Raw genomic sequence first — 27,800 nt, forward strand, 5'->3', positions numbered from 1 at the left:
CTGTGTAATGTAGGTAGTGGTGGAACATGATGTGCTTTTATCCTCTAGATCTGACAGACTCCGCAGGGGACAGACAGCCTCTCCCAGGGGAGTGTGTGTGTGTGTGTGTGTGTGTGTGTGTGTGTGTGTGTGTGTGTGTGTGTGTGTGTGTGTGTGTGTGTGTGTGTGTGTGTGTGTGTGTGTTTGTTCAGTAACCTCCTCACTCACTCCCATGATAATTGTCATGCACGGCTGTTGTCTTCATAATTCAGAAAATCCCTGACAGCGTTTAAAAAAAAATTCTCTCACTTTAATAACCTTGAATTTCATTCTCCTGCTATTCCAAATTCGTCTCCCTGCTGTCTTTTCTTTGTCCAGGTTTTTCCATTAGTTTGCTATATAGAATGTACGATGGTGAAAATGTACACGCAAAAAAGGGCCAAACTGAAACTCTGAATATAAAAGACTATATGATAGAGATTTTTAATACAATAAAATCATCTTCCAATTTAAAATCATTGTGAAAGTTTCTCTAATATACAATACTTCCCTGTGCCTTTGTCTACAATACTGACAAAATCATTTCTACAGAGTTTGGAAATAATGTACTAGTGCTTTCAGATTCTTCATTTCATACAGCACTACATTACTGTACCATCATACTGGCCTTGACTTGTGATCATGACACATACACAAAGACACATACTGAGATGACAATTAATATAAATTCTATCAAGTATGCCAGATTTAACTGAATTTGATATGTCTCAACATAAAAAACTACAGCTCTTATCCTGATTTCTAAAAACTACATCTCCCAATATCCTGGGTGTTCATAATCACTACAGTTTGACATGTACAGTCAGAGTCCACTATTTCTTGGAATCTTTAAGGCTAAGGGGCTAAAGTGCATGATCAAGGCGACTGGCGACAGAGCCACTAACAAGTAGGCACTTAGTGACAGATAAATTCTGGTAGGTTGGCTGGTAGACTGTGCGCATAGTGTTCAGTGTGCTATTCTCTTCTGATTGGGTGAAAGTTAGGAAGTTAAGGAGGATAGTTAAGAGTACTGCTGAGTGAATTTCTGGTGGAACTCCTTTACTTTAGCCAGTAAGATCTTCAGCTTGTCCGTGGGCGGCAGAATGGTCATCCTGGAACGAGGGGAGTAGGAAGGGAGAGAGAGAAAGAGAACTTTGAACGAAATGCAGGGCATTGGAAACTAAAAGCCATATATACTATTTTTCTGTTGCATACATTTCTACCTTGTTAGGTATATCAAAAAGTTAAATTATACCCATCTAAGGATGTGAAAGGCTGTGATAAAATGTTTGAGTAAACTGGGATGTCCAGACCTGAAGTGGTAGGTGCCGTCCTTCTGTCCGAAGCCACTTCCTGGGACCAGACAGATGCCAGTCTCCTCCAATAGCTTCATACAGTAGAACATATCTGGAGCCTGGCCAAGCGCCTGGGGGGAGAGAGAGAGAGAGAGAGAGAGAGATAGAGGGACAGAGGGAAAGAGGTATTACAGTGGGATGACACATACAGTACCGGTCAAAAGTTTGGACACACCTACTCATTCAAGGGTTTTTCTTTATTTTTACTATTTTCTACATTGTATAATAATAGTGAAGACATCAAAACTATAAAAAAAAGCACATATGGAATCATGTAGTAAACAAAAAAGTGATAAACAACTCAAAATACATTTTATATTTGAGATTCTTCAAAGTAGTTGTCACGTCCTGACCAGTAATAGGGGTTATTTGTTATTGTAGTTTGGTCAGGACGTGGCAGAGGACATTTGTTTTATGTGGTCCGGGGTGGTGGTGTCACGAGCCTCGTCTTCTGACGATATCGCGAAATCACTGTCGGAGAACGTGGACCAATACGCAGCAGGTTGTGTGCTCAACATCATGTTTATTAAACACGTTGATCACAAAAAAACAATAAACGCAGACAACACGACAGGAAACAGTTTCGCAGGCTATACCTAGCAGTGCAAAAAACAACTACCCACGAAACACAAAGACAAACACACCCCACTATATAGGACTCCCAATCAAAGGCAACTCAACACACCTGCCTTCAATTGAGAGTCCAACCCCAATTAACTAGACATAGAAACACAGACATAGACCAGTGACAAACCCCATAAACATACATCAACTCCCCTCTGCCACGTCCTGACCAAACTACAATAACCAAATATACTCTATACTGGTCAGGACGTGACAGGTGGTTTGTTTAGTAGGGTATTTGATTTATGCATTCCGGGGGTTTTTGGGCACTGTTCTATGTTAGTGTATTTCTATGTTCTGTCTAGTCTTTTGTATTTCTATGTTTTGTTACTTGGGGTTGGACTCTCAATTGGAGGCAGGTGTTTTCTAGTTGCCTCTGATTGAGAGTCCTATATATCGGTATGTGTTTGTTGAGTACTTTGTGGGAGATTGTTCTGTGTATAGCCTTGTGCCTTACCAGCCTGTGAATAGTCGTTGTGTTGTCTTTGTGTACGTGTTTATTTTGGTTCTCCTTCTTGTCCGAATATAATAAAGAAGATGAGTACACATAACCCCGCTGCGTATTGGTCCGACAATGACTTCTCTTTATCTTCAGACGACGAAGAGTGTTACAGTAGTCACCCTTTGCTTTGAAGACAGCTTTGCACACTCTTGGCATTCTCTCAACCAGCTTCATGAAGTAGTCACCTGGAATGCATTTAAATTAACAGGTGTCCCTTGTTAAAAGTTAATTTGTGGAATTTCTTTCCTTCTTAATGCATTTGGCCCATCAGTTGTGTTGTGACAAGGTAGGGGTGGTATACAGAAGATAGCCCTATTTGGTAAAAGACCAAGTCCATATTATGGCAAGAACAGCTCAAATAAGCAAAGAGAAACAACAGTCCATCATTACTTTAAGACATGAAGGTCAGTCAATCCAAAACATTTCAAGAACTTTGAAAGTTTCCTCAAGTGCAATTGCAAAAACCATCATATGATGAAACTGGCTCTTATGAGGACCACCAAAGGAAAGGAAGACCCAGAGTTACCTCTGCTGCAGAGGATAAGTTCATTAGAGTTACCAGCCCCAGAAATTGCAGCCCAAATAAATGCTGCCCAGAGTTCAAGTAACAGACACATCTCAACATCAACTGTTCAGAGGAGACTGCATGAATCAGGACTCCATAGTCGAATTGCTGCAAAGAAACCTCTACTAAAGGACACCAATAAGAAGAAGAGACTTGCTTAAGCCAAGAAACACGAGCAATGAACATTAGACCGGTGGAAATTTGTCCTTTGGTCTGACGAGTCCAAATTAGAGATTTTTGGTTCCAATCGTCGTCTCTTTGTGAGACGCAAAGTAGGTGAATGGATGATCTCCGCATGTGTGGTTCCCACCGTGAAACATGGAGTAGTGATGGTGTGGGGTTGCTTTGCTGGTGACACTGTCAGTGATTTATTTAGACTTCAAGGCACACTTAACCAGCATGGCTACCACAGCATTCTGCAGTGATACACCATCCCATCTGGTTCGCGCTTAGTGGGACTATCATTTGTTTTTCAACAGGACAATGACCCAACACACCTACAGGCTGTGTAAGGGCTATTTGACCAAGAAGGAGAGTGATGGAGTGCTTTATCAGATGACCTGGCCTCCACAATCACCTGACCTCAACCCAATTAAGATGGTTTGGGATGAGTTGGACCGCAGAGTGAAGGAAAAGCAGCCAACAAGTGCTCAGCATATGTGGGAACTCCTGCAAGTCATTTGAAAAGCATTCCAGGTGTAGCTGGTTGAGAGAATGCCAAGAGTGTGCAAAGCTGTCATCAAGGCAAAGGATGACTACTTGAAAGAATCTAAAATATTACATATATGTTGATTTGTTTAACACTTGTTTGGTTACTACATGATTCCATATGTGTTATTTCATAGTTTTGATGTATTCACTATTATTCTACAATGTAGAAAAGAGTAAAAATAAAGAAAAACGCTTGAATGAGTAGGTAGGGGTGTCCAAACTTTTGACTGGTATTGTACATTCTGTACACAGGAAACACATCTCACAATCAAATATATCAACTTAATTGGTGTATATATCAACAGGCGATGGGACCATAAACTCCATAATTCAGAAATTGCCAAATTATAATTTTCTAATTTCCTGGATTAGTATTTCAGTCCTCAACACCAGAGCTGCTGTGTTGTACTTGTGTTTGTTTCATATGATTGTGTTTTGCATTAATAATTGGGTAATTGATGTGTATATAATATATATAGTGTAATTGTTGTTTATTGATGTGTATACAGGGCTAACCCCACAAAAGGGGCCATGTTAAATTATAGTGATATTGACTGACCTTAGCTTCCTTGATGGATTTCTCTGGCAGGCTGATGTTAGGGAATGAGTACATGGCTCCCTGAACAGGGTTACAGGTGATCCCAGGTACTGTGTTCAGAATCTGCTCTGTCAGTTTAGCCTTCTCTGCCAGGAGACTGAGGGTGGCTGTGCGCTCCTGGACATGGAGAAGAGGGTGTGAGGGTGTGAGTGTGTGAGCGTGCATGCGTGCGTGCGTGCGTGCGTGTGGCACACATACACAATCCATGTCTCAATTGTCTCAAGGCTTAAACATCATTCTCTAACATGTCTCCTCCCCTTCATCTACACTGATTGAAGTGGATTTAACAAGTGACATCAATAAGGGATCATAGCTTTCACCTGGATTCACCTGGTCAGTCTATGTCATGGAAAGAGCAGGTGTCCTTAATGTTTTGTATACTCACTGTATATTGAATGTGTGTCCCTGTCAATGTTGACAGTCTGGTATGTCATTTAAGTCAATGTCTGCTTAATGACCATATACTATTACCTTCATGAAGGTGGTGTGGGAAGGTTCTCCAGGCTGGGGAGAGTTGACCACCAGGTCCATCAGAGCCTGACCAGGGACGGGGGGACATAGTCTGACCGACACCAGCTTAGAGAGCTGGGCCTGCACCTCCGGGTCCATATTAATCACCTCCATGTAACCCCCACGGAAACCACACCTAGCAGGCAGGAGAAGAGAGAGAGAAACCAGGTACAGAGATTCAGAAGGCAAGACACAACTGCACCATTTCTACAGGTCTAGCTATTTCTATATTGGTTGAAGTAGTAAGGTCATATAATGGTTGATATTTCAGGTCATGTTAAATTAATGAGAATGATCTTACTCTCCCATGTAGCACTTGGAGGTGGAGTGGAAGGACGCCAGTTCTACATTGTCAGAGTACTCTGGTCCCAACTCAAAAAGCACCTTCTTAAATGAATGGAACTGGCAACCCTCCGCATACACATTATCCTGGTACACCTAGAGGAAAGGGACAGAGAGAGAGGGATGTCAGGGGGTAAGAGATGAATGTAGAGGTGAAATTATGTTGATGAGGAGGATGACAAAAAGGTCTGATTGGTTTACCTCATCAGCCATCAGGAAGAGTCGCTCTTTAGCAGCGAATCGGATCACGTCCTCAATACACTGTCTGCTCTGGACCTGACCTATCACAGAGTTGGAGAGGGAAAGGTTCAGAATCATATTAGTAGAACTGGACATTTTGGTTTCTGTCCAAGTGGGATCTATGTCCTCTGGCGCCATCTAGTGTCATGACTGGGAGGAAAACTGATATTTTGCGAGATAATTAGGAATAAATGGGATGTCACAGAATGAAGGGTATGTAACAGTTTTCCTTGGGTTGGGTTATTGAAATCCTGCTCACATTCCCACAGCTGGCAGCACCCAACTAATCATAAATTCGGAGCGCAGTTGCACAAGACCCAATAATAATGCCCATGGTTATTGGTTTGACATTCAATCAAATGTAGAAATGCATAAACAAATACTGAATTAATTTAATGAGACAACTAAAAGATGTGCAACATGGAAATATTGTCCCATTTACATTGTGTAATTTATTGACGGTCACTAACTAGCCCCAGAGATAGGCTATCCAAAGTCAAACCAATTTTCCCAAGGTCACACACCACCGGCTGAAGCTAATTGGCTAAATAAGTTTGCTAGCTAGTCTAGGCTACCTCCAGACACATGAACTGGTTAGAAAGTTGCAAGTTATCTAGAAGGGTGAGTGAGTGTAACTGTGTACTGTTTTGGCAGAGCAAAAATACATACACTTCTAATGTTCGAACACACAAGAAAGACACCCACATCAAAGCACACCTTCAAGACTCAAAGCACATTCTCAGTCACATTTCTTAATGAGGAGAATTGAAACCAAGGCTAAATCAGGAAGTTCAGCCCCCGTTAAGCTTGGCTACTTACCAGTGGGGTTACCAGGGTTGATGATGCAGAGGGCTTTAGGGTTGCAGTGCTTCCTGGCCTCCGCTAGGGAGCGTTCTAGCTCACTAAGGTCCATGCTCCAGCACTTCTCCTCGTTCAGGTAGTAGTTGACCTGCACAGCGCCCAGCTCAGCCAGGGCAGCCGAGTACAGAGGGTACTGAGGGATGGAGATCATCACCCCTGTCCTCGATGCACCCTCACCACACACCAATAGTTTCAGCATGGTCTAGGAAAGACAGGGGAGTGGAGAAGGGAGTGAGTTGGTAAGCAAATGATAGGTAATTCATTCAATCAATCAATCAAGAATAATAGGTGATAAAGTTGCTGGGAGATGGACCGACTGATAGGTGCACCTCAAGCCTATAGTCCTCAACGCTCTCCTTCCACCTTCCTCTTTATCTGCAGTGAGAATGTTACTTTAAAACACAACTTTTGATTTTGTATTGAGTTCTTACTACGATGCCGTCGCTGGCGCCGGTGGTGAGGTAGACGTTGTCTGGGTCACAGGGTACACCCCCGTCCCGACGCTCAATGTAGCGAGCTACGTCCTGCCGCACGCAGTCTATTCCCTGGCTGGCACTGTATGCACCTGAGAGAGAGAGAGCGAGAGAGAGAGAGAGAGCGAGATAAAAAGAGAGAGAGATAGAGAACTCAAAACACTACAGTGCTCCAGGACTGGAGTTGGAGGTCATTTCATTGGTTATGCGGTCACCAAAAGGCTAACACGGGCCTATTGGCCAAAACATAATTATATTTTAACTTACATCCTTACAATACACATTCCATCCAGTGCATGAACAACATACCCACACTACCGCCTCCACAAGCCTGCAGAATGCGTCGTGCTCTGTTTTTGGCGTCCTCTGGAAACATGTTTTCATTCAATAGTTCTGGGTAGGAGCAGAGTGCCAAGACCTTGAGGAGGAAGAGAGGACAGAGAGTGAGGAACAGACAGCAGTTGATGCAGAATAATGTACACAAATCTGCATGAAACACCACATGAATCTGCATGAAAAGGTCACAATGTGTTTTTGCCTTAGACAGAACGATTTCAAATGATAAAGGAGAATGAAAGACATCCTGTAATCAAAAAGAGAACTGAGGTTTTAAATAAGTGGTTTGGAACTTAGGGAATAAAAGCAGACCTGTCGGAAGAAGGTGATTGGCTGCTGGCCCATGGCATGGGCATCACCGATGTTGGCCTTGATGACCTCAGTGAAAGGCTTCTTCACTCCCTTCAGGACACAGAAACAAGACACAAAATGATGAAAAGACTAGGGCAAGGAAGAAAGAGATGGATGAATGATTTGCTGGATCCCAGGGGTGTGCAGTGCAGAAATGCAGACCTATACGTTGCCTTATTCTTTATAAGCTTATAAACTCACACTTAACCATTTATAACTACTTCATCTGAGTGTGTCCCTCTATAACTAAGACATGAGTATGAGGTCACGTACTCCTAGACTCCAGCCATGGCTGTACTCTCTAATCTCAGATGTCTCCACTACCTCAGGTAAAGCTAAAGGTTCCCATCTACTGTAGTCATGCTATCAGGAGAACAAACAAGAGCTCTGGAAAAGGCTTGGCATTGGCGTCAGCTATATTTCTCTTTCTGTCTCACTCTCTTTCTCCCTCTCTCTTTCTCCCTCCCTCTCACACTCTCTGTCTCGTTCTTTCTTTCTCTCCCTCCCTCCTCTCCCAACCTCTCTCTCTCTCTCAAACAATGTTTGTCGATAGCAAATGCACTAAAATAGACAACCCTTAGTAACAGCCAAACAACTCTTTATAATTTTCTTTACCAAGTGTTTTTACTTATTCAACTCTCAAGCACAAACACAAAATCGGGTATAGTCTTTTCCAGGAGAAATGACTTGGCAGAATGCAAACAAGCATTGGTTTATTACGTGCTCTCCACTCCCCTTGCCTTTGGTCCTAAAATGTAGGACATTAGCGCTGTTAAAAAAACATAAAACACAGGAGCAATACAATCCAATGTTAGCGGTCTCTGTGAAGGTGTAATGTGTAAATGGGGGCAGGGTTTGCAACTGATAAGATAAGACACACCTACCTACAAATACATACACATAATGTGCGTCGAAGTGTGTTTGGAAGCAGAGTGGAGGGAGTCAAAACAAGATGGGACATTTTAGCCTAATGTACAAAACATTAGGAACACCTTCCTAATATTGAGTTGCACCACCTTTTGTCCTCAGAACAGCCTCAATTTGTCAGGGCATGGACTCTACAAGGTGTCGAAAGCGTTCCACAGGGATGCTGACCCATGTTGACTCCAATGCTTCCCACAGTTGTGTCAAGTTGGCTGGATGTCCTTTGGGTGGTGGACCATTCATGATGCACACAGGAAACTGTTGAGCGTGAAAAACCCAGCAGTGTTGCAGTTTTTTTAAACACTCAATCCGGAGCACCTGGCACCTACTACCATACCCTGTTTATAGACTTAAATCTTTGTCTTGGCCATTCACCCTCTGAATGGTACACATTCACAAGCCATGTCTCTGTTGTCAAAAGGCTTAAACATCCTTCTTTAACCTGTCTCCTCCCCTTCATCTACACTGATTTAAGTGAATTTAATTAGTGACATCAATAAGGGTTCATAGCTTTCACCTGGATACACCGGTTCAGTCTATAACATGGAAAGAGCAGGTGTTAATAATGTTTTGTGCACTCAGTGTATATTAAAGCAGAGAAAATGCTATCTGGAAAACAAATCAGCTAGACTCCAGCTGTAGAAACAAACAGACGTTAAGTAGTAAAGCAGGTGTCAACTGCAGAGTTGTAAAAAAAATAGACTCAAAAGAGACATGGAGAATGGTAAAAACTGAATTTGGGGAGGTTTTTAGGGGGTGTGGTGACATTATGTCCTTATAAGCCAATTGAAACAGTGGGTAGCTAGCTGTCTGTACCATTTTATCTGTCCTTATAGGTCAATAAAATGCCACTACTTAGCTACTTCTCTCAGAATACAGTATCGGAGAACAATATGTCAAGCAGTTGAACGTATCAAACTGGCCTTGATGGATGATGGAACTGAACTGGCCAAGAACACAGACTCCTCAGTGAGTGTCCAGATGTTTGGTATTTGACTCCCTATATAACAAGATAGACAGCGGTTGGTGGCCACAAGTGGAACTCATTCAAACTCAGTGGGAAGCAAAGCAGGCCCGCTGTTGTTCTACCCACCAGAGACATTTATCCAATCTAATTGGGCCAGCTGAACCAGCAATGACCACCAAAGTACACAACAGAAGAAACAAAATACTACACTCCAATCGGTCACACGACAGAGGTGTTTCTGCTGTCCAGACCAATCACAAACAGCAGGGAGAGTGACACCCATGGAATACAAAGGATCTCCCATTCCACTCATGCTGAGAGTAGAGAGTAGCCTACATTTTACTGCTAACAGATGTGCAAAACAATTATAATAAAGTCAGTCCCCAGCATTCATTCTGAGAGTAGAGAGTACATACTGTATTGTTAAAAACATATGTGCAAAAAAACTGGGAACTTTCTAAAATGTCCTAAGAAGCTTCCTAACAGTTCCTAAGAAGGTATTTTATCTCAGCAGGGCTTTTTATATTGTCACAGATTAAGAACACCGAGCAGACCCCGTGTTGACACATACACTGATTAAGTCCTATGGCTCGTCAGAGTGCTGTCTATTGCATGTTCTTTGTAAGATGATTGAGACTAGCCTACGATGTTGTCCTCTCTCTAATGCTTAACTCAGTTCTGTAGTGTTTTTTGCTCTTTCTGCACGTGTATGTTTATTTGCCTCTCCTTTTCCGACTCTGATAAGTAGCATTCTAATTGGTCTGGCAAAACAAATTTGAAGTCTGGCCAAAGAAAGTGACATCATTATGGATTCTAGTTTACTCGTCAAGGTAGGAGATGTAACATGATGCCTTTCATTCATTAAAGAAAGTGACAGCGTGCTGTGCTATTGCACAATCTTCCCGCAGTCTCCACGGTTACCCCTGAGGATGTAGAAGGCATCTCCATGGGCCTCTAGCCTGGTCCTAGATCTGTTATGACTAGGAGTTGGTAAGACAGCAAAAACAGATCTGTGAACAAACTAGTGGGCCTTCTGTTCACCGTTCATCAGCCAACCGATGAGCAAGGAACAAAAGCTCTGACTGACATGGTTTGGGCTGGATTTGTTGATGTGACATTGTTTTGCTCACACTGTTTTTTCTCTTTCTGCTTGGCTAAGAGGGGAATTAACTAATGATTACTATTTAAGTCGTCTCAGGTATCAGAACATTTTCCTGAACTTTATCTGCACCTGAAACACTGCAGTTCCTCTGAACCCTCAAAAAAGATTTGTGTGTTAGTAAGAGAACATAGAGAAAGGGTGAAAAGAGGATAGAGAGAGCAGAGAAAGAGAAAATGTGTTTTGTTGAAAGTGCGTGTTCTTTCCTTAACTATTATAGATAAAGGCAAGCAAGTGAATGTAAGTTTTGTGCCCTGTTTCACATACAAACCTAACACTCACCAGAGATCAGTTTAAAAAAGCAGCTATTGTCAGCGATTGCTAGGAGTGGTGGTAGGAGTCAGGCGCAGAGAGCAGAGGTAAGGAAAAAATGTGTTTATTCCTTAAGTACGATAACGGTCGACGCCAACACAACCGGCGTGAATAACGAAGTGCCCAATACAACGGGTCCACAGTTCGCACAGAAAATAACACATGCAGATCGCCAGCACATCCAACAACAAAAAACACTCTGACGAAAATAATCCCGCACAAACCTGGGCGGGCTAAACAGCCTTAAATAACCATAAATCAAGAGACACAAATAAGGAACAGGTGCAAACAATAAGACATACCAACCGAAAAGGAAAAAGGGATCAGCGGCGGCTAGTAGGCCGGCGACGACGACCGCCGAGCGACGCCCGAGCAGGCAGGAGAGCCAGACTGGTTTGGCCCAGCTATACTTGGAAGAGTCTAAAGATAGACTACACCTGATACAGCACATGGTTGGTGTGTTAGTGGATATTTGGATGTTCCCATAGATAACAAAACACATTGTTTCTATTTCTAGGTGTTCAGTATGACATAACGATGTAATAACTGACCCCTCCTGTCTCAGCCTCCAGTATTTATGCTGCAGTAGTTTGTGTCGGGGGGCTAGGGTCAGTCTCTTATATCTGGAGTATTTCTCCTGTCTTATCCGGTGTCCTGTGTGAATTTAAGTATGCTCTCTCTAATTCTCTCTTTCTCTTTCTCTCTCGGAGGACCTGAGCCCTAGGACCATCTGGCATGATGACTCCTTGCTGTCCCCAGTCCACCTGGCCGTGCTGCTACTCCAGTTTCAACTGTTCTGCCTGCAGCTATGGAACCCTGACCTGTTCACCAGACGTGCTACCTGTCCCAGACCTGCTGTTTTCAACTCTCTAGAGACAGCAGGAGCAGTAGAGATACTCTCAATGATCGGCTATGAAAAGCCACCTGACTGACTCTTGAGGTGCTGACTTGTTGCACCCTCGACAACTACTGTGATTATTATTATTTGACCATGCTGGTCATTTATGAACATTTGAACATCTTGGCCATGTTCTGTTATGATCTCCACCCGGCACAGCCAGAAGAGGACTGGCCACACCTCATAGCCTGGTTCCTCTCTAGGTTTCTTCCTAGGTTCTGGCCTTTCTAGGGAGTTTTTCCTAGCCACCGTGCTTCTACATTTACATTTTAGTCATTTAGCAGACACTCTTATCCAGAGCGACTTACAGTAGTGAATGCATACATTTCCTACATTTTTTTCCCCCTGTGCTGGCCCCCCGTGGGAATCGAACCCACAACCCTGGCATTGCAAACACCATGCACTACCAACTGAGCTACAGGGAAGACTTCTACACCTGCATTGCTTGCTGTTTGGGGTTTTAGGTTGGGTTTCTGTACAGCACTTTGAGATATCAGCTGATGTAAGAAGCGCTATATAAATAAATTTGATTTGATTTGATTGGGAAACCCCTGAGGTAGACTCCTGAATGACCAACCTGCCCTAAGCCAGGTAGGCTCCTGGTTGGCTAGGGTGTTTGAGGATGAGTCAGAACAAATAAAAGAGAGAAAATCCATGAAGATGACGTTTTGCATTTTGGTAAAGCCATAGGGCTGTCTGGTAAAGGTCACCATAGACCATATGGCAGTCCCTCCACCACCCTACCCAGCTAGAGAGTGCACCTCTCTCTTTCTCAAACACAGAGATACTTCAATCTTTTTCCTGGAAATAGCACTCAGATTGGTCCACTTTGCACACTACACTGGAATCAGTAAACTATCTCTGGGTTTCCATGTCAACCCCTGAAATGAAGCAAAAGGTGATGGGGCAGGTAAGGGTTACACTTATGGGGTATTATGGGATCTTTACGGAGCAAGTGAAACAGTATAGCTTCCGTCCCTCTCCTCGCCCCTACCTGGGCTCGAACCAGGGACCCTCTGCACACATCGACAACAGCCACCCTCCGAAGCATCGTTACCCATCGCTCCACAAAAGCCGCGGCCCTTGCAGAGCAAGGGGAACAACTACTTCAAGATTACTGAGCGAGTGATGTCACCGATTGAAACGCTATTAGCGCGCACCCCGCTAACTAGCTAGCCATTTCACATCGGTTACAGAAGTAGATTACTGACCGGTGGGCCCCCATTAATTTTGTGTGTCACTCTCAATCAGATATCATATTAAAATAATTTATCATATTAAAAATGCTAACATTTCTCTCCACCCTATGGCAGAAGTTGTAGAATTGCAGGAACATTTCTGTAAAACTGCTAATGATTCTCTTCACCCGATGGTGGGGAGAGAATGACAATTTACCAAGGGCCCCCCCGTGACGTTCGTCGTTAGGAGGAGACCAAGGCGCAGCATGAGTTGGGTTCATCATATTTATTTTCAATGTGAACCAGCAAAAACAATAAACAATACAACGAACGAAAAGCTAGGCGTGCAAACACATGCAACACCAAGACAAGATCCCACAAATGACTGTGGGAAAAAGGGCTGCCTAAGTATGATTCCCAACGAATGACAGCTGCCTCTGATTGGAAACCATACTCAGCCAATCAAAGAAAAAACAACATAGACATACAACACATAGAATGCCCACCCCATGTCACACCCAGACCTAACCAAACAGAGAAAAACGGCTCTCTCAGGTCAGGGCGTGACAGTACCCCCCCCCCCCCCAAAGGTGTGGACTCCCGGCTGCAAACCTGAACCTATAGGGGAGGGTCCGGGTGGGCATCTACTCATGGTGGCGGCTTCGGTTCGGGGCGTAGCCCCCACTCCGCCTGCTGCTCCCTCCGCTTTTGTGTCGCCGGAGGAACCAGACCTTGGATCATCGCCGGAAGCTCTGAACCGTGGATCTTCGATGGATGAACCGGACCGTAGATCATCGCCGGAGGTTCTGGACTGCAGACCGCCGCTGGAGACTCCGGACTGCAGACCGTCGCTGAAGACTCCGGACTGCAGACCGCCGCTGAAGACTCCGGGCTGCAGACCGCCGCTGAAGACTCCGGGCTGCAGACCGCCGCTGAAGACTCCGGGCTGCAGACCGCCGCTGAAGACTCCGGGCTGCAGACCGCCGCTGAAGACTCCGGGCTGCAGACCGCCACTGAAAACTCCGGACTGGGGGACGTCGCTGGAGGCTCCGGACTGGGGGACGTCGCTGGAGGCTCCGGACTGGGGGACGTCGCTGTCTGTGCCGTGGATCATCACTACAGGTTCCGCGCCGTGGATCATCACTACAGGTTCCGCGCCATGGATCATCACTGGAGGCTTCTTGCCATGGATCATCACTGGAGGCTCCGGGCCATGGATCATCACTGGAGGCTTCGTGCCATGGATTATCACTGGAGGCTCCGGGCCATGGATTATCACTGGAGGCTTCGGGCCATGGATCATCCCTACAGGCTCTGGGCCATGGATCATCACTGGAGGCTTCGTGACATGGATCATCCCTACAGGCTCCAGGCTATGGATCATCACTGGAGGCTTCGTGCCATGGATTATCACTGGAGGCTCCGGGCCATGGATCATCACTGGAGGCTTCGTGCCATGGATCATCACTGGAGGCTTCGTGCCATGGATCATCACTGGAGGCTTCGGACCATAGATCATCACTGGAGGCTTCTTACGTGGAGCTGGAACAGGTCTCACCGGACTGGGGAGACGCACAGGAGACTGGGTGCACAGAGCAGGCACAGGGTATACTGGGCCGTGGGGGCGCACTGGAGGTCTGGAGCTTAGGGCTGGCACAACCCGTCCTGGCTGTATGCTTACTTTAGCCCGGCAAATGCGGGGCGCGGGCACAGGACGAACTGGGCTGTGCAGGCACACTGGCGACACAGTGCGTAGAGCTGGCGCAGGATATCCTGGACCGAAGAGACGTACCGGAGACCAGGAATTCTGAGCCGGCACAATCCTTCCTAGCTGGATGCCAACTCTAGCACGGCAACTGCGGGGCACAGGCACAGAGCGCACCGGGCTGTGAATGTGCACTGGCGACACCGTGCGAATCACCGCATAACACGGTGCCTGACCAGTCCTACTCTCCCCACGGTAAGCACAGGGAGTTGGCTCAGGTCTCCACCCTGACTCTGCCAATCTCCCCGTGTGCCCCCCCCCCCCAAAATAAATTTGGGGGGTGCCTCTCGTGCTTCCGTCGTTGCCGTGCTAGTTCCTCGTAACGTTGCCGTTCCTCTCTCGCTGTCTCCACCTGCTTCCATGGCAGGGTCTTGTCCCCTGCCATTACCTCCTCCCAGGTCCAGGACGTCCTCCACTCTTTCCTTTCCCGGGCCCAGGATCCCTGCTCCTTCTGGGCACGCTGCTTGGTCCTTTTGTGGTGGGATCTTCTGTGACGTTCGTTGTTAGGAGGAGACCAAGGCGCAGCGTGAGTTGGGTTCATCATATTTATTTTCAATGTGAACCAGCAAAAACAATAAACAATACAACGAACGAAAAGCTATGCGTGCAAACACATGCAACACCAAGACAAGATCCCACAAATGACTGTGGGAAAAAGGGCTGCCTAAGTATGATTCCCAATCAGAGACAACGAATGACAGCTGCCTCTGATTGGAAACCATACTCGGCCAATCAAAGAAAAAACAACATAGACATACAACACATAGAATGCCCACCCCATGTCACACCCTGACCTAACCAAGCAGAGAAAAACGGCTCTCTCAGGTCAGGGCGTGACACCCCCAAAAGGCTAAGGCCGGCTGGGACTGCATGTGTGGGTATGGATGTGGGTACACAGACCCACGAGTAACTAAAGTCCCTCATGATGAGTTCAGATTTTTTGTGGCCACCACCCCCCATCAGTGTTTCCCATCTCTGGTCTAGATCATTCACCCATTTCACATAACAAATGTCACGGGACTGCAGGGGGGCTATAGGAGTGATGAGTTATTGCTTTTAGGAGAGTTAAAGGAGACAGTGGTATTGGTCTGGGGTAAAGTGAGGATTTGACCTCTGACCTCTGATGATAGATGACATACTGTACGACATTGTGAGGTCAGACGTTTAAATAGAGCTGATGTAAAAACAGACCACAGACTGAACTGAATCTCTCAGTTTTCTGTTTGACCTGTGGACTTTCACCTGAATCTTTCTCAGCTCAGAGAACAACTCTGATACTGTATAACAGAGAACAAACAGTGACATGGGTGAGAGAGACACAGAGGTAGAGGGTGAGGGAGAGACACAGAGACAGAGGGTGAGGGAGATAGAGACAGAGGGCGAGGGAGAGAGAGACACAGGGACAGAGGGTGAGGGAGAGAGAGAGACACAGAGACAGAGACAGAGGGTGAGGGAGAGAGAGACACAGAGACAGAGGGTGAGGGAGAGAGAGAGACAAAGGGTGAGGGACATAGAGACACAGAGACTGAGGGAGAGAGACACAGAGACAGAGGGTGAGGGAGAGAGAGAGAGACACAGAGACAGAGGGTGAGGGAGAGAGAGAGAGACACAGAGACAGAGGGTGAGGGAGAGAGACACAGAGGGTGAGGGAGAGAGAGACACAGAGACAGAGGGTGAGGGAGAGAGACACAGAGGGTGAGGGAGAGAGAGACACAGAGACAGAGGTGAGGGAGAGAGAGACACAGAGACAGAGGTGAGGGAGAGAGAGACACAGAGACAGAGGGTGAGGGAGAGAGAGACACAGAGACAGAGGGTGAGGGAGAGAGAGACACAGAGACAGAGGGTGAGGGAGAGAGAGACACAGAGACAGAGGGTGATGGAGAGAGAGACACAGAGACAGAGGGTGAGGGACATAGAGACACAGAGACAGAGGTGAGGGAGAGAGAGACACAGAGACAGAGGGTGAGGGAGAGAGAGACACAGAGACAGAGGTGAGGGAGAGAGAGACACAGAGACAGAGGGTGAGGGAGGAGAGACACAGAGACAGAGGTGAGGGAGATAGAGACACAGAGACAGAGGGTGAGGGAGAGAGAGACACAGAGACAGAGGTGAGGGAGATAGAGACACAGAGACAGAGGTGAGGGAGATAGAGACACAGAGACAGAGGTGAGGGAGAGAGAGACACAGAGACAGAGGGTGAGGGAGAGAGAGACACAGAGACAGAGGGTGAGGGAGAGAGAGACACAGAGACAGAGGTGAGGGAGAGAGAGACACAGAGACAGAGGTGAGGGAGAGAGAGACACAGAGACAGAGGTGAGGGAGAGAGAGACACAGAGACAGAGGGTGAGGGACATAGAGACACAGAGACAGAGGTGAGGGAGAGAGAGAGACACAGAGACAGAGGGTGAGTGAGAGAGAGACACAGAGACAGAGGGTGAGTGACATAGAGACACAGAGACAGAGGTGAGGGAGAGAGAGACACAGAGACAGAGGTGAGGGAGAGAGAGACACAGAGACAGAGGGTGAGGGAGAGAGACACAGAGACAGAGGTGAGGGAGAGAGAGACACAGAGACAGAGGTGAGGGAGAGAGAGACACAGAGACAGAGGTGAGGGAGAGAGAGACACAGAGACAGAGGTGAGGGAGAGAGAGACACAGAGACAGAGGGTGAGGGACATAGAGACACAGAGACAGAGGTGAGGGAGAGAGAGACACAGAGACAGAGGGTGAGGGAGAGAGACACAGAGACAGAGGTGAGGGAGATAGAGACACAGAGACAGAGGTGAGGGAGAGAGAGACACAGAGACAGAGGGTGAGGGAGAGAGAGACACAGAGACAGAGGTGAGGGAGAGAGAGACACAGAGAAGAGGGTGAGGGACATAGAGACACAGAGACAGAGGGTGAGGGAGAGAGAGACACAGAGACAGAGGGTGAGGGAGAGAGAGACACAGAGACAGAGGGTGAGGGAGAGAGAGACACAGAGAAGAGGGTGAGGGACATAGAGACACAGAGACAGAGGGTGAGGGAGAGAGACACAGAGACAGAGGGTGAGGGAGAGAGAGACACAGAGACAGAGGGTGAGGGAGATAGAGACACAGAGACAGAGGTGAGGGAGAGAGAGACACAGAGACAGAGGTGAGGGAGAGAGAGACACAGAGACAGAGGTGAGGGAGAGAGAGACACAGAGACAGAGGTGAGGGAGAGAGAGACACAGAGACAGAGGGTGAGGGAGAGACACAGAGACAGAGGGTGATGGAAAGAGAGACACGGAGACAGAGGGTGATGGAAAGAGAGACACGGAGACAGAGGGTGAGGGAGAGAGAGACACGGAGACAGAGGGTGAGGGAGAGAGAGACACAGAGACAGAGGGTGAGGGAGAGAGAGACACAGAGACAGAGGGTGAGGGAGAGAGCGACACAGAGACAGAGGGTGAGGGTCAATCTGCTTGCCTTCAAAATCAACAGATGACCAACAGAAGGCGCAACAAACCTGCAAAAATGTCAACTAACCTTCAAGATAGTAGACTTTGGCAGGAGGGTGACACACTGGGTGTGTGAGCAAATGCAACCAAAAAGTCAATATTTTGGTGAACAGTTAGGCTGGTGGGCAAAGGGAAGTGCAAGCACATGACAAGAGTTGCTCAAGTCACTGTAAACCAGTTATTGCACAACTAGTACAATGCTACACACAAATGGGATTCACAAGATCAAAAATGTGATTCATCCAAGTAAAATGGAAAGAGAAAGGGAAAGGGGGATACCTAGTCAGTTGTACAACTGAATGCATTCAACTGAAATGTGTCTACTGCACTTAACCTAACCCCTCTGAATCAGAGAGGTGCGGGGGGCTGCCATAATCGACGTCCACCTCTTCGGCACCCAGGGAACAGTAGGTTAACTGCCTTGCTCAGGGCAGAATGACAGATTTTTACCTGTGCGTAATTATTGACATTCCGGTCTCAGTGAAAGAAAAGGTACTCAACAGAAATTCTAATCAAATCAAATTGTGCCGAATACAACAGTTGTAAACCTTAGCGTGAAATGTGTACTTACAAACTCTTATTTTCTTAAAACTACATTGTTGGTTAAGAAAATATTTACTAAATAAACTAAAGTCAAAAAAGTAACACAATAAAATGCCAATAACAAGGCTAAATACAGGGGGTACCGGTACCGTGTCAATGTGCGGGGGTACAGGTTAGTCGAGGTAATTGAGGTAACATGTACATGTAGGTAGGGGTAAAAGTGACTAGGCAATCAGGATAGATAATAAACAGAGTAGCAGCAGCATATGTGAAGAGTGTGAAAGTGTGTCCACAGTATGTGTGAGTGTGTGTGAATCCAGCCACCCAAGTCATAGACTGTTCTCTCTGCTACCGCACGGCAAGCGGTACCGGAGTGCCAAGTCAACAGTTAAATAAAATGTCCTGCAATTCTGTACATTTTGACATTGCTTATAACGTGTTCATATGCTATCTGGGGGCCCCCTGATCTCCAGTGGGCCCCCAACCAATATATATATAGTAATTAACTTTATGTCCTGAATACAAAGCGTAACCTAAAACACAAGGTCAAATATACACTGGCGTTACTAACCAAGATGACATTGAATGTTCCTGAGTGACCTAGTTACAGTTTTGACTTAAATCGGCTTGAAAATCTATGGCAAGACTTGAAAATGGCTGTCTAGCAATGATCAATAACCAACTTGACAGAGCTTGAAGAATTTTCAAAATAACTGTGCAAATATTGTACAATCCAGGTGTGCAAAGCTCTTAGAGACTGTAATCGCTGCCAAAGGTGATTCTAACATGTATGGACTCAGGGGGGTTAATACTTATGTAATGAAGATATATTTGTGTTTTATTTTTCATAATTTCTTTACAAATGTTACAATTGTTCTTCCACTTTCAAATTACAGTGTATTTTGTGTAGATCATTGAGAAAAAAATTACAATTAAATCCATTTTAATCTCACATTTTAACACAACAAAATATGGAAAAACTCTAGGGGTGTGAATACTTTCTGAAGAACTGTATATATTGTGGAAATTTCACCTATGGAACAAATGTTGTCATAACAGGTCTGTTGCAAAGCAGTGATGGCAAACAAGCTTGGTACAGGGATATACAGTATGAGCCAAAGTTTGGACACACCTCCTCATTCAAGGGGTTTTCTTTATTTGTACAATTTTTTACATTGTAGAATAATAGTGAGTGAAGACATCAAAACTATGAAATAACACATATGGAATCATGAAGTAACCAAAAAAAGTGTAAAACAAATCAAAATATATTTTATATTTGAGATTCTTCAAAGTAGCCACCCTTTGCCTTGATGACAGCTTTGCACACTCTTGGCATTCTCTCAACCAGGTATATGAGGAATGCTTTTCCAACAGTCTTGAAGGAGTTCCCACATATGCTGAGCACTTGTTGGCTGCTTTTCCTTCACTCTGCGGTCCAAATCATCCCAACCATCTCAATTGGGTTGAGGTCAGGTGATTGTGGAGGCCAGGTCATCTGATGCAGCACCATCACTCTCCTTATTGGTCAAATAGCCCTTACACAGCCTGGAGGTGTGTTTTGGGTCATTGTTGAAAAATAAATCATAGTCCTTCTAAGCGCAAACCAGATGGGATGGCGTATCGCTGCAGAATGCTGTGGTAGCCATGTTAAGTGTGCCTTGAATTCTAAATAAATCACTGACAGTGTCACCAGCAAAGCACCCCCACATCATCATACCTCCTACTCCATGCTTCACGGTGGGAATCACGGTGGGAATCATCCGTTTCACGGTGGGAATCATCCGTTTACCTACTCTGGGTCTCACAAAGACACGGTGGTTGGAACCAAAAATCTCTAATTTGGACTCATCAGACCAAAGGACAGATTTCCACCAGTCTAATGTTCATTGCTTGTGTTTTGTGGCCCAAGCAAGTCTCTTCTTCATATGGGTGTCCTTTAGTAGTGGTTTCTTTGCAGCAATTCGACCATGAAGGCCTGATTCACGCAGTCTCCTCTGAAGAGTTGATGTTGAGATGTGTCTGTTACTTGAACTCTGTGAAGCATTTATTTGGGCTGCAATTCCTGAGGCTGGTAACTCTAATGAACTTATCCTCTGCAGCAGAGGTAACTCTGGGTCTTCCTTTCCTGTGGCGGTTCTCATGAAAGCCAGTTTCATCATAGCACTTGATGGTTGTCTGACTGCACTTGAAGAAACTTTCAAAGTTATTTAAATTTTCCAAATTGACTGACCTTCATGTCTTAAAGTAATGATGGACTGTTGTTTCTCTTTGCTTATTTGAGCTGTTCTTGCCATAATATGGACTTGGTCTTTTACCAAATAGGGCTATCTTCTGGATAGCAACCCTACCTTGTCACAACACAACTGATTGGCTCAAACGCATTAAAAAGCAAAGAAATTCCACAAATTAACACTGTTTTGGTTACTACATGATTCCATCTGTGTTATTTCATAGTTTTGATGTCTTCAATATTATTCTACAATGTAGACAATAGTAAAAATAAAGAAAAACCATGGAATGAGTAGGTGTGTCCAAACTTTTGACAGGTACTGCACATAATTTGTACATGAAAATCTGATTGGAATCAGCGTTTGATTATTTAAATAATCAGCCTCAATTTAACTTCAGAGTTGCTTTTTTCTTATGGCATTTACGGGGACATCTTTAGCCAGGGACAGGCCACCAAAATCGTCTCGTCACCCTATATTACGCAAGCCTAACAAGCCGCTGCGCGTCACTCTGCTACAGTTGCAATTTCAGAAAAGCCGAGCCAGTGAGGACACTGGAGAGTAGTGTCCAGTTAGGTTAAAAGTCAGACTGGTGCAGTGAGTCTAGGTGAAAGACTGATAGTGCATGGGACAGTGTCAGAGATTAGATTAGCCTTCCCTGTAGCTCAGTTGGTAGAGCATGGTGTTTGCAACGCCAGGGTTGTGGGTTCGATTCCCACGGGGGGCCAGCACAGGAAAAAAAATGTATGAAATGTATGCATTCACTACTGTAAGTCGCTCTGGATAAGAGCGTCTGCTAAATGACTAAAATGTAAATGTAATTGCTTTCCCACTTTGAAAACTACAAAATATTTCAAACAGAGAAACAAAGTATTTGCACATTTGAAAAAGAAATGGAAAAATGCAAATGATGACTGAGGATAGCCTCTAGGGTAGTCTAAATCACAATATGATTGAATTAATAACGTTTATTTTAAGCATACCTCTCTCAGCTCTTTCTCGATCTGCATGGCGCGCTGTACAATGGGTCCGCGCACCGCATACTCGACGTTCTTCACCGTGGGGTTCATGGTGTCGATGGTCAACACCTTGTCCCGGGAGAACACACCATTCTCGGTCATTTTCTCTTGGGCAAGTCCACGCCGCCGTTCACTGACTCCTGAAAGTGCTATACTCTGGGGGAAAAAAGGTGACAGCTGAGAGGGAATCAGCATTGAGCGGACCCCAGAGACGAGGTACCCCGCGGCGTATTGCGCCCCGCCGCCGAAAAACCATACATTTCCTCTGTTCAAAACGCTCACGCTTCTGGATGGTAACATTTGTCCTATGCGCGAAGCAGACATGTTACAATATTCTATCTCTTTAGCTGTGAAGTGTTGCGACCCCTCTACGCTCAATGAATGCACACACACAGACAACTGTTTTTTGTGCAATTGGCAAAAAAAAAAGTCAACCAGGGCTTTGAACCTTAAAATTATGATAGAATGAGGTGAGTTTTAAAAAATGTTCAGGGGAAGTGATAGTAGATCTGTTTCCCCAACCCGTTATTCACAGAGTGGTGCACTCTTCTGCACACCACACACATTGTAACATTACTCCCCCATACACCCCTTTTGTGAGTTGAATCCAACCTGCATCCCCATTTACCTACGCACGGATAAGTTGTCAGTCAGGGTCGGATCTCCGGTTACCGAGACGACAGACACAAGCGATAAGCCTATGCGAGGAGACCGCGCGCAGCTTCAAACTTGCTCCCTTTCCATGGAACTCCCTCTCTTTCGTTTGTTAACACACACCCGGCAGTGCGCTCTAGACTACTGGGAGGAGACTGCGGACCAGGCCATTCTGCAGGCATTTTGTGCAACTCCTCCTAATTGGACTCAAGCCGTTCTCCCACTGCTTGTAGCAGCAGCATATTTACACGGAATGTGCACTGTGCTCAACTGGTTTGCTCAACTGGTGAAGTTTTAAGGGCCCTCCACACTAGGCTAGTTAAATGTTAGTGTGAATGACTGAGGTAGATGTTGCTTTATTTATAGCTGATAGTTCTTTAACATAAATGCTAAATTCAAACGATACAGCATTCCTAAATAACCTTTCATATAGACTACTTTCAGTAGGCCTTACCCCCAGTGCAATTGTCCTAATTACATCATTGGGTTGATGAGCATGGTGACAGTGGATAGGAGATTTCCATTGCAACAGTGTGGACAGATTTGACTCAAAGAACCGGATCAACCGTTGACTTACAAAGTTTCAAGTAACAAAGTGGTCTTATTGGACTGATAAGGGACATCATTTAGTCAAAGTGATTTAGTTCTGTATTAAGATAGGGCTCCCGAGTGGCACAGCGGTCTAAGGCACTGCATCTCAGTGCTAGAGATGTCACTACAGACCCTGGTTCGTTTCCAGGCTGTATCACGTGATTGGGAGTCCCACAGGGCGGTGCACAATTGGCCCAGCGTCATCCGGGTTAGGATTTGGCTGGGCTAGGCGGTCATTGTAAATAATAATTTGTTTTTAACTGACTTGCCTAGTTAAATATTTATTTTTTAAAGATGGGCTTCCTTTCTGAGCTCCCAGAGTCCAGTTATTTGAGGCCAGTGGTATTCTGGGAATGTGTAGGAACAAGGTCAGACCTGACAGAGGAATAGGGTCACATATCAGCTGTCAAACAAACCTGTCAATTTGCTGAAGAAACACAGCATCTGTCCTTCTGCAACACGCACCCATACACACACACACCTTTATTATTGTACAACATATTGCACAATTCAAACACTTTGCTCTCCATACTGTAAGTCAATATTTTACTATACATTTGTTTCGAGTGCCTTCCATGTAGGCGATTTATATCTCTGCCAAATTTTATTCTATTTTATTCTATTGAACTTTTATTTGTCTGTATTTTTTTTACTTCTATTTTTATTTTTGTCACATAGTTGAGGGGTGCACCCGCAAGTAAGCATCTCATTGTACTACAGCACTACCATGACACCAATGGAGAGTCCAGCCATTCAACCTTTCATATCTTCACTGTTTCCTGGAGAAAACTCCATTGATAATTTCTTCCATGGCCAAACAATCATCCATGAAACAGAAATCAACTTAGTACAAAAGTACACTGAGCACAATGGTTGTAAAAACAAAGCAGAGAGCCAAGTAGCAATTGAAAAAGAAGTGTGATTAGATAAGTTGCTTTGCGTGGGCTCTTGAGTATGTCAACATCATTTTTTCCACACAATGCCTTTCAATATCACCCCCCTTCCCACCCTGGAAATCTATCAGTCACTCAGTTTCAGATACAACCATACAATTTAGTTACCAAGGGCTATGCTCACAATCAATACATGTATCTTCCAATATGCAGCAGTCCCTATCGTAACTAAATCATTGCACTGTTGATTTGCATGCATCTAAATTAGGTCCAAGGACAGTATGCGATGGATCCAAATTGTTTTAGACAGGGGGATTTATTTAAAGACAATTTTCCTGCTTTGCAGTTGGTCTTTCCCTCAATGGCTTGATCTCTGTCCCCAATGGATGTAACATGTGATCATTAACTAATGTTATGGTAGAGTTGTTAATACCTGCTAGCGTCTGCATACAATCTGTTAATGGTTTCTTTTGTCCTAACAAGTATTGCTCAGCACCCTGCCCACTATAGTGATAAAGTCCAAATTACTCCACCAAAACATCATTTTTATCTACGTAGGCCTACCATCTTGGGAAAAAGGAGTTACAGTATATTCCTCCCAAGTCTCATTCATTAACTTTTTCCTACTAGCACTGGCTTTGCTGATAGCTACATTTTTGAGGAAAAATAACAGAGATTAAGTTGTCTCACCTAGCTATCTTAAGATGAATGCACTAACTAACTGTAAGTCGCTCTGGATAAGAGCGTCTGCTAAATGACTAAAACGAAAATATTTAGAGTGTGTGTATGTTGGTGACCACAACTATAGGGTTTCTCTAACAAATGTAACCATGGGTCATATGAACCAAGTAAAGCTTCAGATATGACTCAATATGCTGATGGCAGATACTGAGCAAACCACTTCCTCAGTTCCTCTGTACAACATACAAAACAAATAACATACCTTCTGAGTTCATGAGAATTTATTGCAAACTCATCTGGGTCTTTGACACTAGGTACATTGAGTGGAAACAAGATAAGGGTTGAGAGCAGTACACAGCAAGACAGATTTAAAAGTTCACGCCATTGAAGCTTCAGAAATAAATGGAACGGTTTGAGTATAATCAATGTACTTGTCACGTCCTGGCCAGTATAAGGGTTAATTGTTATTGTAGTTTGGTCAGGACGTGGCAGAGGGTATTTGTTTTATGTGGTTCAGGGTGGTGTGTTAGTTAGGAGGGCGTTTGATTTATTATTTCCGGGTTTTGAGTTATGGTCTATGTTTATGTATTTCTATGTGTAGTCTAGTGAGTGTGTTTCTATGTTGAGTTAATTGGGGTGGACTTCCAATTGAAGGCAGCTGTTTGGTGTTGCCTTTGATTGGAAGTCCTATATTAGTTGGGTGTGTTTGTCTTGTATTTGTGGGAGATTGTTCTTGGATTGCTGTGGTGCCTTCAAGACTGTTATTTTGTCGTTCATCGGTTTGTTATTTTTGTATACGTGTTTGTTTTTTTTCCTTCTTTTCCCGTAAATAAAGAGGATGAGTATACACATACCTGCTGCGTTTTGGTCCTCCATTTCTAACGACACGCGTGACAGAATCTCCCACCAACTAAGGACCAAGCAGCAGAAGAAAAGGGACTTCGAGTTGGACTGGCGGGAGAGATGGACCTGGGAGGAAGTTCTGGACCTTGGCACCAGGCTGGGGATTATCGCCTCCCGCAGTGGGAAATTGAGGCAGCCAAGGCAGAGAGGCGGAGGTACGAGGCCTTGGACGCGCTGAGGGAGAAGCACGAGAGGCACCCCCAATAATTATATTATTGGGGGGGGGGGGCACACGGGTAGTTTGGCTAGGCCTAGGAAGAGCCGGAAGCCAGCTACCCGTGGTTATATGGAGGATCGTATGGGGTGGAGAGCGCCATGTTTCGCTGAGGAGCGCACTCTCACCCATACGCACGCACAGTCCGGTGCGCGTTATTCCAGCCCCTCGCAGGTGCCGTGCTAGAGCGGGCATCCAGCCTGGTAGGAGGATGCCTGCGCAGTGCATCTGGTCGCCGGTACGCCTCCGAGGACCAGGCTACCCAACTCCCGCTCTACGCACGGCTACCATCAGGCCCCTGCACAACCCAGTCCGCCCTGTACAAGCACCGCGCTCGTGCAGGGCTACTACTTCCATCCATCCAGGACAGGTTGTGCAGGAGGTAAGATCAAGACCGCCTGTGCGCCTCCATAGCCCTGGGTTTCCAGCTCCTGTCTCTCGGGCGGACCCGGAAGTGCGTCAACCCAGTCCGACTCGTCCTGTTCCCGCTCCCCGCACTAGCCTGGAGGTGCGTGTTCCCAATCTGGTACGCCCAGTACCAGCACCACGCACCAGGCTTCAAGTGCGTAAACCCAGCCTCGCCAGTCAACAGTCACCAGAGCTGCCCGCCAGTCAACAGTCACCAGAGCTGCCCGCCAGTCAACAGTCACCAGAGCTGCCCGCCAGTCAACAGTCACCAGAGCTGCCCGCCAGTCAACAGTCACCAGAGCTGCCCGCCAGTCAACAGTCACCAGAGCTGCCCCGAGCTCTGCCCCGAGCTCTGCCCAGAGCTGGCCAGAGCGGCCCAGAGCTGCCCCGAGCTGCCTGGAACGGCCAGAACCGGAGCCACCTCCTGATATAGGTGGGTTGGGGAGGGGGGGGTGTAGCACAGTGCCGTCGTTGACGGCAGCCACCCTCCCTTCCCTCCCTTTTAGTAGAGGGGAATTTTTGTTTTGTTGTTTGGGGTTGTGTTTTTTAAGGTGCTTCTGGGGTAGCACCTTTACGGGGGGTACTGTCACGTCATGGCCAGTATAAGGGTTAATTGTTATTGTAGTTTGGTCAGGACGTGGCAGAGGGTGGCAGAGGGTATTTGTTTTATGTGGTTCAGGGTGGTGTGTTAGTTAGGGCGTTTGATTTATTATTTCCGGGTTTTGAGTTATGGTCTATGTTTATGTATTTCTATGTGTAGTCTAGTGAGTGTTTCTATGTTGAGTTAATTGGGGTGGACTTCCAATTGAAGGCAGCTGTTTGGTGTTGCCTTTGATTGGAAGTCCTATATTAGTTGGGTGTGTTTGTCTTGTATTTGTGGGAGATTGTTCTTGGATTGCTGTGGTGCCTTCAAGACTGTTATTTTGTCGTTCGTCGGTTTGTTATTTTTGTATACGTGTTTGTTTGGTTTTTTCCTTCTTTTCCCGTAAATAAAGAGGATGAGTATACACATACCTGCTGCGTTTTGGTCCTCCATTTCTAACGACACGCGTGACAGTACTCATATGGCATCATCTATTTATTACCAGCTACTGAAACGTAAAAGCAGTGTGGCTCAAGTGCTTACTTTGATTTGTTTCCTTCTTGCAACATCATGAGATTGGTTCTTGATGGCCCAGAGGTTCAGTCATCCTCCCATTCATCCATGCCTGAAGTGAACAGAAAGTGGAATCAGGTAGAGCAGGGGGAAACCATCTTCCTCATGGTTAATCTACTGAACTATACAGTCATCATTGTATCAGCGACGCTTGAAAGTGTTGCCAAAGTAAACAGTTATGACATACCATCAACTATTGTGTGAAAGTAGGACCAGATGTTCCAACTATTTGACCCTGACTTGATTTTGGCTGTCCTGAGGAACAGATCCAGTTTGATTAAGATTTAGCTGCACATTCATTTTAGATTCCTACACCAGACCATTTACGTGATCTAAAA

The 27,800-nt window shown here is 45.4% G+C and overlaps 1 protein-coding gene across 5 annotated transcripts; it reads right to left on the bottom strand.

Moving 5' to 3' along the window:
• Positions 1 to 438: 438 nt before the first annotated feature.
• alat2 (Alanine aminotransferase 2-like) lies at positions 439 to 27,712 on the bottom strand. Of its 5 annotated transcripts, XM_014140496.2 has the most exons (13): positions 27,650 to 27,712; positions 27,433 to 27,514; positions 21,927 to 22,118; positions 7,448 to 7,537; positions 7,109 to 7,217; positions 6,758 to 6,891; positions 6,285 to 6,528; positions 5,427 to 5,506; positions 5,185 to 5,321; positions 4,845 to 5,019; positions 4,335 to 4,490; positions 1,332 to 1,444; positions 439 to 1,130 (listed from the first exon to the last, which is right to left on the bottom strand). In XM_014140496.2, exons 3-13 carry the CDS (start codon positions 22,062 to 22,064, stop codon positions 1,040 to 1,042), a joined length of 1,467 nt encoding a protein of 488 aa, XP_013995971.1. In that variant the 5' UTR covers positions 22,065 to 22,118; positions 27,433 to 27,514; positions 27,650 to 27,712; the 3' UTR covers positions 439 to 1,039.
• Between the last annotated feature and the right edge of the window lie 88 nt (positions 27,713 to 27,800).

This window comes from Salmo salar, chromosome ssa14 (assembly GCF_905237065.1).
Source record: "Salmo salar chromosome ssa14, Ssal_v3.1, whole genome shotgun sequence".
In the NCBI taxonomy this organism is placed as follows: domain Eukaryota; kingdom Metazoa; phylum Chordata; class Actinopteri; order Salmoniformes; family Salmonidae; genus Salmo; species Salmo salar.

Bases quoted from the DNA above. Each gene is read 5' to 3' on its own strand.
- alat2 (XM_014140496.2), bottom strand. From the start codon at position 22,064: ATGACCGAGAATGGTGTGTTCTCCCGGGACAAGGTGTTGACCATCGAC. The intron at 7,538-21,926 runs GTATGCTTAAAA...TGTGTCCTGAAG, and splicing joins TCGAGAAAGAGCTGAGAGAG to GGAGTGAAGAAGCCTTTCAC. The intron at 6,529-6,757 runs GTAAGAACTCAA...TGTCTTTCCTAG, and splicing joins GCGCCAGCGACGGCATCGTA to ACCATGCTGAAACTATTGGT.